The following is a 16,696-nucleotide window of genomic DNA, read 5'->3' on the forward strand; positions in this document are numbered from 1 at the left end:
CTAGAAGAAATGGACAATTTTCTAGAAACATATAGCCCATCAAAGCTGAATCAAGAAGAAAGAGATAATTTGAACAGACCAATCACTAGAAGTGAAATTGAATAAGTAGTTTTTAAAAAACTCCCTACAAACAAAAGTCCATGACCAGATTGCTTCACAGGGAAATTCTACCAAACATACATAAAGGTAATTAGACCTATCATTTTCAAGCTCTTCCAAAAGACTGAGGAGGAGGGAACATGCCCAAAGACATTTTATGAAGCCACCATCAACCTAATATCAATACTAAAGATACTACCAAAAAAGAAAATTATAGGCCAATATCTTTGATGAATATATATGCAAAAATTGTTAGATTTTAGCTAATCAAATCCAAAAACAAATAAAAAAGATCATACACCATGACCAAGTGGGATTTATCTCAACTTCATGGGGATGGTTTAACATATGCATATTGATTTATATTAATAAAAGAAAATCACATGATCATCTCAAAATATGCAGAAAAAGCATTTGACAAAATTCAACATTGATTGATGATAAAAACTTTTAACCAAAATGTGTATAGAGGGAACATATGTTAGCATAATAATAACCATTTATAAGAAGCTCACAGCCAATAAAATACCCAATGGATAAAAGCTGAAAGTTTTCTCACTAAAATCTAAGACAAGGATGCTCACTCTTAGCACTTCTGTTCAGCACAGCATTGGAAGTCCTAGCCACAGCAATCACACAAGGAAAAAAAATAAAATGTATTCGAATTGGAAGAGAAGAGATAAAATTGTCACTATATGAAGATGACATGATACCATACACAGAAAACCTAAGGACTCTACACAAAAACACCTCAATCTTATAAATGAATTCAGCAAAGCAGCAATATTCAAGATTAACATTGAGGTCACTTGCATTTCTGTATACTAGCAATGAAGTATCAGAAAGGGAATGTAAAATAAAAAGAAATTAAAAACTGCACCCAAAAAAAAAAACCCTAAGAATAAATCTGACCAAGGAGGTGATTTATATACTATAAAACATTAATCAAGGGAATTAAAGAGAATTCAAAGAAATGGAAAGATACCCCATGCTCCTGGATTGGAAGAATTAGTATTGTTAAAATGGCTGTAATATCCAAAGCAATCTACAAATATAAGGTAATACGTATTAAGTTATCCATGATCTTTTCCACAGAACTAGAGCAAATAATACAAAAATTTGTATAGAACCATAAAAGACTCAATTGCCAAAGCAATCTTGGGGTGGCGGGGAAGGACGCATAACTCTCCCAGATTTCAGACAATATTACAAACCTACAGTAATCAAGAAAATGTGGTATTGGCACAAAAATAGACATAAGGATCAATGGAACAGCATAAAAAACCCAGAAATAAATTCAGACACCTAGGGTTGATTAATTTAAGTAAGAATATAAAATAGGAAAAAGACACTCTCTTCAGTAAGGGGTTCTGGGAAAACTGGACAGCTGTATTTAAATCAGTGAAATTAGAACATACCCTCACACTATACACAAAAATAAACTTAAAATGACTGAAAGATTTAAATTTAAGACATGACACTATTAAACTCCTAGAAGGAAACATGGGTAAAACATCTGACATAAATCATACAAATGTTTAATTAGGTCAGTCTCCCAAGGCAATAGTAATAAAAACAAAAATAAACAAACAAGGTCTAATAAAACATAAAGGGTTTTGTACAGCAAAGGAAACCATTAGAAAAATGAAAAGACAACTTACATAATAGGAGATATTTGCAAATGATTCGACTTACAAGAGCCTAATCTTCAAAATATACAAAAAATCCATACAACTCAAAAAAAAAAAACAATTCAATCAAAAAATGTGCAGAAGACCTAAATAGACATTTCTCCAAAGAAAACATACAGATGGCCAGTAGACCAATAAAGAGGTGTTCAACATCACTAACTATTAGGGAAATGCAAATAAAAACTGCAATGAGGTACCACCTCACACTGGTCAGAATGGCCATCATGAACCAGTCAACAAGTAACAAATGCCAGAGAGGGTGTGGATAAAAAGCTACCCCCTCCACTGTTGAATTTAAATTGGTACAACCACTATGGAAAACAGTATGGAGGTACCTCAAGAATCTAAATATAGGATTACTATATGATCCAGGAATCCTACTCCTGGACATATCTCCAAACAAAACTAAAATTCAAAAAGATGTATGCACCCTTATGTTCAAAACAGCACTATTCACAATAGCCAAGACATAGAAAGAAACTAAATGTCCATTGCAGGATGAATGGATTAAGAAGATGTGGTATGTATGTACGATGGAATATTACTGTAGTGTAGGTTGCAGAATCAGCTCAGATCTGGCATTGCTGTGGCTATGTTGTAGGCCAGCAGTTGTAGCTCCAATTCAACCCCTAGCCTTGGAAACTACATATGCTGTGGGTGTGGCCCTAAAAAGCAAAATAAAATAAAATAAAATAAATGTAATAAAATTCATTGAGAAAAAAAAGGAAAAAGAAACTCACTTTTCACAGGGGATTTTCTGAATTTTAGTAAGCAAATCATTTTAAATTTGAAAGAAAAGCTGACTACTTTGACCCAAGGTGAATCTTTTATAAAACTAAATGATAATAATTATACATATAAACATATGCATATATACTATGTATAGTGTCTATAGCATATAGTATGTATATATACATGTATATGTATATCCTCAAATGATGTCTTCTCTGTGCATATTTAGAGTAACGGAGGCATTCGGAGTATGGCCATTCGACACTTTGGTGAGTTACTTAGAGACATGAGTCAGTACACATGGATGCTGAATGATGTAGTTCTTGGAGGCTTGGTACCTCTGATCCTGTTTTTGGAAGATACAGAGGCAAGAGTAGTTAAAGTAAGTCCTGTGATTTTGGTTTTCTTAGTTTTGCAGAGATTCACAGTATCTTATGTAACACCAGATGAATATATCTTTATTGACTTCTCTCCTTCACAGGCATGTAAACATACATTAGAAATCTGTGCCTCAGAATTAAAATGGTCAACATCATATTTGCTCAAGGATGAATATTACAATTTTGAGCTGGTAGTACTCAACATCTGTAACAATCTTGTAAGTAAGCCCTCAGGATTTAGTATCATAAGTTATGGAAAGAACTTAAAGGATATACAAAGAAATGAAAAGCATGGTGGGCACAAGAGTGAATCTTGGAGAAAGAATACAAAGAGAAGATAATAAATGAGCAATTACACCTAGGGTTTGAGACCAGAGGAAATTAAAATTTTCTACTTTCTCTTCCTCAACATTGATTGTCTATCTTTTCTTTCTGCAACCCACCTACTTTGAGTGTTTTAAAGGTAGGAATAGCATTTCAGATGACCACAAGAAAAGCTGGAATTTCTTGTCGATGGCCTAGTAAGCTCTTTCTCAGAAAACCAGAATAAATTGCAGGTAGACAAATAGGGATGGAAGGATATTTACCAAATGTTGGAAACTAAAAGTTTGAGTATCCTGTAATAAGCTGAATCATACCTGCAAGTAAAGTTCATACATAGAAACCCCAAAATTTCAAACTAGCCCTGAAAACAACCAAGTTCTTTTCTCTTGAAGTGTCTCTGGAGAAAGTAAATGTGCTCTTTCGGGAAGTAAGAGAATATTTTTTTCCTTTTTATTCTCAGCTCATTTCTCATGGGAACTACATTACAGATTTGATATCTGATACCTTAGGGTTCCTAGGGAGCTCCAGACCATATCTGAAGAGAGCATCAGTTATTTTAATAGGTAAGTAAAATTCAAGTCTCACTTCCCAATTTGTCTTAAAAGGTAAACAATGGGGTAGCAGCCAGTTTTCCTTTAAAAATTATAAATTATACATTTTCTTTGTATGGGCAGTATCTGTCATGGTGATATCTATGATGAACAGAAGTTAACATTTATGATGAGAATGGCATTCTATTTTATAATATACAGTGAGCATAGATGTGGGATTAAATTTTCATACAAAGTATATTCAACAGGGTAAATTTCAAAATTAAAGCTGGTGGCAAACCGCTACTAATTGTTCTCTTCACTGCTAAAAAATCACCACCCAAAGGATAAGAATAATATATTTAATATGTGTTTTCAAAGCCACCTTCAACAAAACATGAACATCTGTGACCACAAACAACAGATGAGGAAGAACTGTAAATCCAATAAAGTTTAAAATGAAAATGTAAAGTTAAGGCATGGCCAGAAATTTCTTAAAGACAACTAAAATATTTGACCTTGGACAGACCTGACCAAATAGATTTTCCCCCACTTGATTTTCATCATTGAAGATCAAAGCTAATATTCCTTTATTTATAATGATAGGAACTGAGTCCAACTTGGTAGTGGGATCTTCCCTTGACTCCATTTGGCATCATGAAGTAGCCAGGGCACAAAGGAATGAGGAAATACTTAGCCACATCATATTTGTGAAAAAGAGCAGAAGAGTCCATCATTAGTCAGGGTAGAAGACAAATTGAATTATGATCAGCACTACAGTTCATCAGAGAGGAGTAAAGGAACACACACACACAGAGAAAGAGAGAGAGAAAAACTCGTGTTATAAGAGCTTCAAACCAGGAAGAATTTATGCTATTTTTAATCCTACACTGGAACATTCCACAAACACTCCTCTGTATATAATATTGCAAGATCCAATAATAAGTAATTTTAAAAAGAAATGGCATTATCATTCTAAAGCAGGATTTCCAGGAGGGAAAGAGAGGAAAGAAAGAAGAAAATCAAACTAGGAAATGTTTATACAGACAAGATAAAATTGTGATAAATACATCCATGAATCAAAAACTGTTAGAAATAAAGATCCAAAGATACAAACACATAGGAGAATACATATGGATAATGAGAACCCATGAAAAATAAGCTTTCAAAGTATGGGGTAAAGTGTAAGAAGAAATCTATAACCATTACAAAAAAACTACACTGCAACCAACAGAAGAGAAAATGTGTACTATTGATAACCCAGTAAGGGACAAGGAGTGAAAGTTGAGAAATGTTAGCAAAATTAAATGTAAACTAACCAGTAAGAGTTTGAAAAATTAGGGATAAATGATAGGTAGAAAAGATAGAAGAAAGAAATGTAAATACGCATAAATCATATGCCTGAAAAAAGAACAATTAGAATGGAAAAAATGTATACAAAAAATTTAAGAACTAAAAAATTTTGTTTAAATATGCTGAGACAGTAAAAAAATTTTCAAGAAATATTTTATAAAGAATGAAACATTAAGACATTTCCTAATGAAGTTATAGAACTTCAGAGTTAAAGAATTTTTGAGAATTTAAGTGGGAAAAATCACTTATGTTACAAAACAAATAAATCTGTCATTAGATATCTCCACTTCAGTATTCAACTCCAAAATATAGTACAACAGTGCCTAAAAAATCCTAACTAGAAAAAAAGCTGTGACTGAAAATTTTATACTCATCAAAATTATATCCAACTATAAAGATAATAGAAAAATATTTGCAAAACACAAGGTTCAGCATAAGTTTTTTACCATAACTCCTTCTTGAAGAAATCATTGATAGATGGAATTCAGCCATGGATAACTATTGCAAAATTGCAAACCGTATCTACTTAATTGTAGGACTTCCAGCTCCCAATTTATTCTTCACTATTTTTATATTTCTCTATGCCTCAAAAAACTTATCTCTATGGTCTAAGTCTCCCAAGCTCTCTTGCCAGCTTTGTCCTAGGTTGGTACAGCATTTAATGTCCTTTAACACATTTTAGTGTTCAAGAATATGCTTAATATTCAGTGATAATTGTGAGTGCTATTCACAAATTATTCCATTTACAATCCCCATTGAGATGCCTTTGAAAAATGCTGATCAATAAATTCAGTGCAATTACAATAAAAAACCAACAGATAATTTCATAGATCTTGACAACTTGATTCTAAATGCATGTAGAAGAGCAAAAGATCAAGATATGAAATTATATCTAGGGAATTTTAGACAATCTATCACCCATTCAAAGAAAGACAAGCAAGACCTGTGAAACCCACACACATGTAGACACCTAATATAAAAATTAGAACTGGCAAAGCATATCAGATCAAAATATGTCTAATAAAAAGTCTAAATAAAAAGGTAATACAAACAAACACACTCACAAATTCCTGACACCCTACACAATAATTAATTCTAGGTGGACAAGTCATGTAGATGGAAGGAAGGAAGGAGCATGATCTAAAAAGGAACTTTATTTTTTTTTCTCACTGTACAGCATGGGGACCAAGTTACACATATATGTATACATAATTTCTCCATTGTTGTGTTGCAATGTAAGTATCTAGACATAGTTCTCAGTGATACACAGCAGGATCTCATTGTAAATCCATTCCAAGAGCAATACTTTGCATCTGTTAACCCCAAGTTCCCAATACACCCCACTCCCTCCCCCTCCCCCTAGGCAACTACAAGTCTATTCTCCAAGTCCATGATTTTCTTTTCTGTGGAAAGGTTCATTTCTACTGTATCTTAGATTCCAGGTATGACCGAGATCATATGGTATTTGTCTTTATCTTTCTGACATACTTCACTCAGTACGAGAGTCTCTAGTTCTACACACCCATGTTGCTGCAAATGGCATTATGTCATTCTTTTTTATGGCTGAGTAGTATCCCATTGTGTATATATACAACATCTTCCTAATCCAATCATCTGTCAGTGGACATTTGGGTTGTTTCCATGTCTTGGCTATTGTGAATAGAGCTGCAATGAACATGTGGGTGCGTGTGATTTTTTAAGGAAGGATTTGTCCAGATAAATGCCCAAGAGTGGGACTGCTGGGTCATATGGTAGCCCTCTTTATGGATTTCTAAGGTATCTCCAAACTGTTCTCCATAGTGGCTGTACCAGTTTACATTCCCACCAACACTGCAGGAGGGTTCCCTTTTCTCCACAGCCCCTCCAGCACTTGTTATTTGTGGACTTGTTGATGAGGGCCATTCTGACTGGTGGGAGGTGGTATCTCATGGTAGTTTTGATTTGCATTTCTCTAATAAGCAGTGATTTGGAACTTTTTCTTCAAGTGTTTGGTGGCCATCTGTATATCTTCCTTGGAGAAATGTCTCTTCAGGCCGTTTGCCCATGTTTCCACTGGGTTGTTGGCTTTTTTGTTGTTGTATTGTATAAGTTTCTTGCATATTCCAGAGATTAAGCCCTTGTCAGTTGCATCATTGGAAACTATTTTCTCCAATTCTGAAAGTTGTCTTTTTGTTTTCATTTCCTTTGCTGTGCAAAAGCTTGTCAGTTTGATTGGGTCTTATTGGTTTATTTTTGTTTTTATTTCTGTTGCTTTGGGAGCCTTACCTGAGAAAACATTTGTAAGGTTGACGTCAGAGAATGTTTTGCCTATGTTCCCTTCCAGGGGTTTTATGGTGTCTTGTCTTATATTTAAGGCTTTCAGCCATTTTGAGTTTATTTTTGTGCACGGTGTGAGGGTGTGTTCTAGTTTCATTGATTTGCCTGCAGCTGTCCAGGTTTCCCAGCAATGCTTGCTGAATAGACTTTCTTTTTCCCATTTTATGTTCTTGCCTCCTTTGTCAAAGATTAGTTGACCACAGGGGTCAGGGTTTCTTTCTGGGTTCTCTATTCTGTTCCATTGGTCTGTCTGTCTGTTTTGGTACCAGTAGCACCACTGTCTTGATGACTGTGGCTTTGCAATATTTCCTGAAGTCTGGGAGAGTTATGCCTCCTGCTTGGATTTTGTTCCTCAGGATGGCTTTGGCAATTCTGGATCTTTTGTGGTTCCATACACGGTTTTGGATTGCTTGTTCCAGTTCTGTGAAAAATGTCCTGGATAACTTGTTGGGGATTGCACTGAATCTGGAGATTGCTTTGGGCAGTATGGCCATTTTTACAATATTGATTTTTCCAACCCAGGAGCATGGAGTATCTTTCCATTTCTTTACATCTTCTTTAATTTCCTTGATTCATGTTTTATAGTTCTCAGCATATAAGTCTTTCACCTCCTTGGTCAAGTGTGTACCCAGGTATTTGATTCTTGGGGTGCACTTTTAAAAGGTATTGTATTTTTGTATTCCTTTTCTAATATTTCCTTGTTAGTATACAGAAATCAAAAACTGCTTTCCGAATGTTAATCTGATATCCTGCTACTTTGCTGAATTGGTTGAACAGTTCAAGCATTTGTTGGGCTCAGTCCTTAGGGTTTTCTATGATAGGTTCATGTCATCTGCATACAGTGACAGTTTTACCTCTTCTCTCCCCATTTGGATGCCTTTTATTTCTTTTGTTTGTCGATGGCTGTAGCTAGGACTTCCCGTACTATGTTGAATGGCAGCGGTGAGAGTGGGCATCCCTGCCTTGCTCCAGATTTTAGTGGGAAGGCTCTCATCTTTTCTCCATTGAGTGTTGTACTTGCTCTGGGTTTGTCATAAGTGGCTTTGATTATGCTAAGGCATGTTCCCTCTATATCCCCTTTGGTAAGAGTTTTGATCATGAATGGATGTTGGACTTTGCCAAGTGCTTTTTCTGCATCTGTTGAGGTGATCATGTGGATTTTGACTTTTCTTCTGTGAATGTGGTGTATGACGTTGATTGATTTGCGTATGTTGAACCATCCTTTTGCAGCTGGGATGAATCCCACGTGGTCGTGGTGTATGATCTTTTTGATATGTTGTTGGATTTGGTTGGCTAAAATGTTGTTGAGAATTTTTGCCTCTATATTCATCAAAGATATTCGCTGATAGTTTCCTTTTTTGGTGGTGTCTTTGTCTGGTTTTGGAATTGGGGTGATGGTGGCGTCATAGAATGTCTTTGAAGGAGTGTTCCTTCTTCTTCAACCTTTTGAAAAAGTTTAAGGAGGATGAGCACCAGATTCTCTATGTATGCTTGGTAGACTTCGCCTGTGAAGCCATCTGGTCCTGGACTTTTATTTGTAGGGGGTGTTTTTATGACCTATTCAATTGCATTTCTAGTGATTGGTCTGTTCAGTTGGTCTGTTTCTTCTTGATTCTGTTTTGGCAGGCTGTAAGTCTCTAGAAAGCTGTCCATTTCTTCTAGGTTGCCAAATTTGTTAGCATGTAAATTGTTCATAGTATTTTCTCATGGTTTTTTTGTATTTCTGCAGTATCCGTTTGTGACTTCTCCTTTTTCGTTTCTTATTTTGTATATTTGGGTTTTTTCTCTCCTCTTCTTGGTGAGTCTAGCCAGAGGTTTGTCAATTTTGTTTACCTTTTCAAAGAACAAGCTCTTGGTTTTATTGATTTTCTCTAGTGGTTTTTGAATCTCTATTTTATTGATTTCCTCTTTGATCTTTATGACTTCCTACCTTCTGCTGACTTGAGGTTTTTCTTGTTCTTCTTTTTCTAATTCATTTAGGTGGTGGGTTAAGTTGTCGACTCGAGATTTTTTTGTCTATTTTGAGGAAGGCCTGTGTTGCTATCAACTTCCCTCTGAGCACTGCTTTTGTGGCATCCCATAGATTTTGAGTGGTTGTGTCTTCATTACCATTTGCCTCGAGGTATTTTTTAATTTCCTTCTTGGTTTCCTCATTGACCCATTGCTTTTTTTTAGTAGCATGTTGTTTAGTCTCCATATAGTGTGTTTTCTCTCATTTCTTTTCCTGTGGTTGATTTCTAGCTTCATACCACTGTGGTCAGAGAAGATACTTGAAATAATTTCTATTCTCCTAAATTTGTTGAGGTTAGCTTTGTGCCCCACTATGTGATCAATTCTTGAGAATGTTGCATGTGCACTTCAGAGGAATGTGCATTCTGATTTTTTTGGATGTAGTGTCCTGAAGATGACAATTCAGTCTAAATTTTCTGTTGTTTCCTTTAGGATCTCTGTTGTTTCATTGGTTTTCTCTAGAGGATCTGTCCATTGATGTGAGTGGGGTGTTAAGGTCTCCTACTATGATTGTATTCCCATTAATTTTCTCTTTATGTCTGTTAGTATTTGTTGTAGGTATCTGGGTGGTCCTATATTAGGGGCACATATGTTGACAATTGTAATAGCCTCTTCCATTCAGGATCCTTTAAGCATCAATTAGTGTCCTTGTCTTTCTTTCTTTCCTTTGCTTTAAAGTCTATTTTCTCTTATATGAGTACTGCAACCCCTGCTTTCCTGTCTTGTCCATTGGCATGAAATCTTTTCCCACCCCCTCACTTTCAATCTGTATGTGTCCTTTGCCCTAAGGTGAGTTTCTTGTAGGCAGCAGGTTGAAGGTTTTTGCCTCTTTATCCAGTCCACCACTCTGTGTCTTTTGATTGGAGCATTCAGTCCATTGACATTTAAGGTGATAATTGATAGATGATTATTTATTGCCATTTTAAACCTTTTTTTCCAGTTGATTCTATGATTCTCCATTCTTCCTTTCTTTTTTTGGTTGGATGGTCTCCAATTATTACCTGCTTGAGTACTTTTCTTTTCATTTTTTGTGAATGTAATTTTTGGTTTGGTTTTGTGCTTGCCCTGTTTTTTAAGTATATTAACCCATTCCTATAATTGTGTGTTTTAGCCTGATAGTACTGTAGGTTCAAACACTACATTACCTTAATTAATTTTTTAAAAAGAGAATTTTAAAAAGTATCTAGGGAGTTCCCATCGTGGCGCAGTCATTAACGAATCCAACTAGGAACCATGAGGTTGTGGATTTGGTCCCTCCCCTTGCTCAATGGGTTAACGATCTGGCGTTGCTGTGAGCTGTGGTGTAGGTTGCAGATGCGGCTCGGATCCCACATTGCTTAGGCTCTGGCGTAGGCCGGTGGCTACAGCTCCAATTCGACCCCTAGCCTGGGAACCTCCATATGCCGTGAGAGTGGCCCAAAGAAGTAGCAAAAAGACAAAAAGAAAAAAAAAGTATCTATTTATTTCCTTACTTCCCTTGCCTACATTTTATGATTTTGATGTCTCTTTTTTATTTTTAATTTAATTTTATTTTAAACATCTTCATGATTATATCTGTATGCTTCTGATTATGGTTTCCTCCATCCTAGTTCTTCCTCTTTTTTTTTTTTTAACTTTAGAGAAGCCCTTTCAATATTTTTTGTAGAATTGGTTTTGGATTGCTGCATTCTTTTGGCTTTTGTTTGTTGAAAAATTTTTTATTTCCCCTTCCATTTTAAAATGATATTCTTGCTGGATAGAGTGTTCTAGGTTTTATATTTTCTCCTTTCAAATCTTTAAATATCTCTTACCATTTCCTCCTGACCTATAGAGTTTCTGTAGAAAAATCAGCTGATAGCCTTATGGGGGTTCCCTTATAATTGAAACATTGCTTTTCTCTTGCAGCTTTTAAGATCCTCTCTTTATCATTAACATTTGCCATTTTTATTATAATGTGTCTTGGTGTGGGTCTATTTGGTTTCAACTTGTTTGGGGCCCTCTGTGCTTCCTGTGTCTTGAAGTCAGTATCCTTTAGATTTGGAAAGTTTCCAGTGTTAATTTCTTCAAATATATTTTCAATCCCCTTCTCTTTTTCTTCTCCTTTTGGAATTCCTAATATGCATCGATTTGTCTACTTTATATTATCCCATCGGTCTCTTATATTGCTTTCATGTTTTTTCATTTGTTTTTCTGTCTGTTGTCCTGTTTGGGTGATTTCCATTATTCTATCTTCCACATCACTGATACGTTCCTCTGCATTATTCATTCTGGTTTTTACTGCCCTTAGCTCAGTTTGTATCTCTGCAAATGAATTTTCTCATTTTTCTTGGCTTCTTATATTTTTTAGTTCCTTTCTTAGGGAGTCTCCATAACTGTTCATATCTTCTCTTAATTCCTACAGTATTTTCACTATCTCCCTTTTGGACTCTAAGTCTGTCAGACTGAAGAGGTCTGTTTCATTGTTGACTGCTTTAGGTGAGTTCTCCTGTTGGCTTAACTGGGAATGGTTTCTGAGTTTCTTCATCTTGCTTGTTATTTTCTTTTTCGTGGTGGAGGCACACTCCCCGTGGCTGGTCAGGGTTTGCCCTGGCACTGCTATGGATGCTTCCTGAGGGCTTGTGGTGTTGGCCAGCCCTCTTTGAGACAGTGGGGTGTTTCCTGAGCAAAGGAGGACTTCCCAAGGGAAGGTGGGACTAGCAGGACCACCCTGCAGTGGTGGCACAATTACCATGGCCTGGCAGGGTTTGCCCTGGTGCTCCTGAGCTGCGGAGCTCTTCCTGAGGGTGGGTGGTGTTGGGTGGCTTTCTCTGCTGGAGTGCAGTGCTTTCTGAGGGTAGGCTGGGCTGGGCGGCTTGATCTGAGGCAAAGGAGCATTTTCGGAGGGTGGGTGGGGCTAGCTGGCTGGCTCAGAGACAAAGGAACACTTCTAGAGGGCGGATGGTACTAGCAGGTCTGCACCACGATGGAAACAGACTTCCTGTGGCCGGGGGGGATTTGCCCCAGTGCTCTTGGGCTGTGGAGCTCTTCCAGGGGTGAGCAATGCTAGGTGGCTGCTCCATGGGAGTGCGGTGCCTCCAGAGGGTGGGTAGGCCAAGCTGGGGAAAGCCCTAAAGGTGGTTGGTTTCCCGCAAGTGGTGAGGCCAGTGTCCTCTGGGGTGGCAGGTTGCTTTTGGCCAGGTGTGTGTGGGGTTGGGGAGGGGGATGCACTAGGAAGCTCTGCTCTCTGCTAGCTGGTGGGCAAGCATGCTTGCTGGGGTGCAGGGAGTATTCTATGGCAGCCTGCCCCTCCTCCTCTCCCCAACTCTGGCGCCTTGTCTCTCCTGTGGGTCCATATCTTCTCCCAGGTTCCCTCTGTTGCAGCTTTCTACTCCCCAGCCCTTAGCATATTGCTCCCTCCACCCATGACACACTGCTTCCTAGTCCCTCAGGCTGTCTCCACACTGCCAATCCCAGCCTGCTCCTGGGGACCACCCTCCAGAGCCTAGGTCTCAGTGCCCAGCCCCCACCTGAGTGTCTCAGTTTTTGGTGACTGTGCCAGTAATTCAGATGATCTGTGCAGCTCTCACTCTGCTTTTCAGATCTCAGACCTACTTCTGTGCTTTTCTTGGTGTCTGGAGATCCCTCCAACTCAGTTGATCTTTCAATCAATTAGTTGACTTTCCAGGGTATGGGTTCACTTTCTCCTTCACAGTTCCCTCTCAGGAGTTCCACTCCAGTCCTGATTCCCCTTCTCTCTCTCTCCTCTTTTCTCTTGTTTTATCCAGTTATGTCATGAGATTCTTGCCATTTTTTGAGGTTTAAGTTCTTCTGCCAGCATTCAGTTGCTGTTCTATGCAAGTCATTTAACATATACATGTGTTTTTTTGTTGTGTTTGTGGGAGAGGGCAACCACATCCCCCTACTCTTCCACCATCTTGCCCCTCACTCTCAGGAACTTTAAAATGTATGCAATACTTCTATGAAGAAGCTTGCAAACATTACTAAAAGACACACAAAAAATTAAGGAGAAAGGTTTAAACCACAGTTTGGGGCAGAATAAAAATTTTAGATATGCCAACTCTTTTCAAAATTAATCTACACATAGAATGAAATGCCAATTAAAATATCAAGAGCTTTTTTTTCCAAAATTGACATTCTAATTTTAAATTAAAGTACAAACATTACCACATTAAAGTATCCAGTAAATTCTAACCAAAAAACAATGAGAGAGAACTACCCTTATCAGATATTACTATAGTTAAAATAATCAAAATAATGTGGAATGAATAGACAGGTAAATGGAACAAAATAATATTCAGAAATAACTGCCAAAACATGCAATATTTCAAAGTGAATCATTGGCTTTAACTAATAGAGAATAAAATATGGAATAATCCTTAAATGATTTGGGGACTTTTGATGAGCCATCTAAAATTGTTAAAATTATTTTATTCCTATTCCACTCTTTATGCTAAATAAATTCCAGATGGCCAAAGGCTCAAATGCTAAAAATAAACCATAATTGTAAATAAAATTAGACAAAATAGCGTAGCAGAATTAGCTTCATAATCATAGCATAGGTAAAATCATTCTATGTAAAAATCATACAGAAAAAAATTGACAAAGCATGTAAAACAAAACATTTCTCAAAGGTAAAATCGCTATAAACAAAGTCAAAAGCCAAACTGTAATAAAATATTTATATCACATAAAAAGAGTGAATTAATTCTTAATGTCTAAAGAATCCTCACAAATCCACAATAAAAGACAAATTTCTGGCATTGTCCTGCTAGAAATATGGACAAGTACATGAAAAAAAATCATTGGCTCATACACATAAGTTTTTTTCATAGCTTCATCAAAAAAGTGATGCAGGAGTTCCTGCTATAGCTAAGGCTATCAACAATCCAACTGCTGCAGCTTGAGTAGCTGCAGAGGCCTGGGTTCAAACTGTAGCTTGGCACTGTGGGTTTAAATGTTCCAGCTTTGCTGTAGTGGTAGCATAGGTTGTGGCAGTGGCTCGAATTCAACCCCAGGACTGAGAACTTCCATATACTGTGGGTGTGGCCATTTTTAAAAAGTGATGCAAATTGAATTGAGAAAGTGTTTCCATCCATCAAGGTGACAAACAACAAAAAGATTAATAGTACACATTTTTTCCATGTTGCACAAAGTAGGTAATCACTTATATTACTGTTCAGACTGTATATGACTATAATCTTTAAGAAGAGTTTGATAATATCCACCCAAATGGGCAAGGCATATTCTTTTGATTAAACAATCTCCAGAGAATTCATCCCCTGATACATTCATATATGAGAAAGGATGAGTGTATATAGATATTCATTGCATCATTGCCCTTATAATAATGCCATCATCCTTAGCATGTGTTTACTGATTACCTTCAGAATTTTTGCAGTTATACCAAGGAAGAAACTCAAAAGTAAAGGGCAAAAGGTTTGTTGAGTCAATCTAATTTTACAAAGCTTTTTTCAAAGTCCCAACAAGTGATTTATCTTATATTCCTAATGACCAGAACTGCCACAATGCCAATCATAAGTTCTAAGAGATACTTGGAATTGCAGGAGTTTTTAATGGACAAGAAAGAGACAGAGATATAAGATTGACAGTTGGCAGTGTGCCACAATCACCAACACTTAAAATTTAAAGAGTTTTCACATAAGTATCTCTGATTTCCAATTATTTGATAGCAAGAGAAGGCTACACTGAACCTGCATTTCCGCCTGGTAGCAACTTATCAGAGCTGACTGTCAGCCCTACTTGTGAATGGATCTTGCACTTCCTATTCCTCATGCTCCCCACCACTATCAACTGCATTCTTCCACACAGCTAAGATGACACCCATGAGCACTTTTTTTGGCATTTGGGTTAATCTGTCATGTTTTTCAAAACAATAGGATTTCCATCATGGTTCAGTGGAAACAAATCTGACTAGCATCCATGAGGACACAGTTTCCATCCCTGGCCTCACTCAGTGGATTAAGCATGTGTGTTGCTGTGGTGTAGGTTGCAGATGTGGCTCAGCTCTGGCATTGCTGTGGCTGTGGCAGAGGCCAGCAGCTACAGATCTGATTCAACCCCTAGCCTGGGAATCTCCATATGCCATGGGTGTGGCCCTAAAAAGACAAAAAAATTCTGTTTTAACCTGCAACTTCCAAAAACATCATTTCAATAAAGCCATTTAATTTTCAGATGGTTTTGTCTAATTTTGCCACCTATTTTGCTCCTTTGGTGGTAATATTGTATTTATTAGTTTTATACAGTCTAAGAAATATCTGAATATAATTATGGCTTGAACAAAACAGTAGTTTATTTCTCTCTCATTTAACAAGCCTTGTATAAGTAGACTAGTGCCAACATTTTTGTTCTCTACCATTCTTATCACAAAGTTTCCTATAGCAGGTCCAAGATTTTTGTTCCAGTTCCTGCATCCTCTTCTACTTGCTAGTCAATTGGAAAGAAAAAATATCAGATTTTCAGCTGAAATCCCTATGTCTCTACCCTAGGAATAAGAGTAAACTTAAAATAGGCCAGCCCTTATAATTATAAAGTATTTAATTATGTATGTATATACCACATCTTCTTAATCCATTCATCTGTTGATGGACGATTAGGTTGTTTCTGTGTCTTGGCTATTGTGAATTTGTTTATGATGGTCATTCGCACCAGTGTGAAGTGGTACCTCACTGTAGTTTTGATTTGTATTTCTCTAATAATTAGTGATGTTGAGCATTTTTCCATGTGCCTGTTGGCCATCTGTATATCTTCTTGGAGAAATGCCTATTCAATTCTGCCCATTTTAAAATTGGGATTTGTTTCTTTGTTTGTTTGCTGTTGAGTTGTATAAGTTGTTTGCATATCTTAGATATTAAGCAAGCCCTAGTTGGTTGCATCATTTGAAATTATTTTCTCCCATTCCATAGGTTGTCTTTTTTTTTCTTTTTTCTTTTTATGGTAACCTTTGCTGTGCAAAAGCTTGTAAGTTTCATTAGGTCCCATTGGTTTATTTTTGTTTTCATTTCTGTTGCCTGGGGAGACTGACCTAAGAAAACATTGGTGTATTTGATGTCAAAGAATGTTTTGCCTATGTTCTCTTTTAGGACTTTGATGGTGTCTTGCCTTATGTTTAAGTCTTTAAGCCATTTTGAGTTTATTTTTGTGCACAGCGTGAGGGTGTGTTCTATCTTCGTTGACTGACAGGCAGCTGTCCAGTTTTCCCAGCACCACTTGCTGAAGAGACTGTATTTTTCCTATTTTATATTCTTGCCTCCTTTGTTGAACA

General features: G+C 36.9%; 1 protein-coding gene across 1 annotated transcript in view; it reads left to right on the forward strand.

Moving 5' to 3' along the window:
• MROH9 (maestro heat like repeat family member 9) overlaps positions 1 to 16,696 on the forward strand; it is a 112,951-nt gene that overhangs the window by 77,720 nt on the left and 18,535 nt on the right. The window contains exons 18-20 of the mRNA XM_047754383.1: positions 2,752 to 2,904; positions 3,004 to 3,120; positions 3,687 to 3,789. Coding sequence (XP_047610339.1) covers positions 2,752 to 2,904; positions 3,004 to 3,120; positions 3,687 to 3,789 — 373 coding nt within the window. The remainder of the gene's footprint in view (positions 1 to 2,751; positions 2,905 to 3,003; positions 3,121 to 3,686; positions 3,790 to 16,696) is intronic.

This window comes from Phacochoerus africanus, chromosome 11, assembly GCF_016906955.1.
Source record: "Phacochoerus africanus isolate WHEZ1 chromosome 11, ROS_Pafr_v1, whole genome shotgun sequence".
Lineage (NCBI taxonomy): Eukaryota > Metazoa > Chordata > Mammalia > Artiodactyla > Suidae > Phacochoerus > Phacochoerus africanus.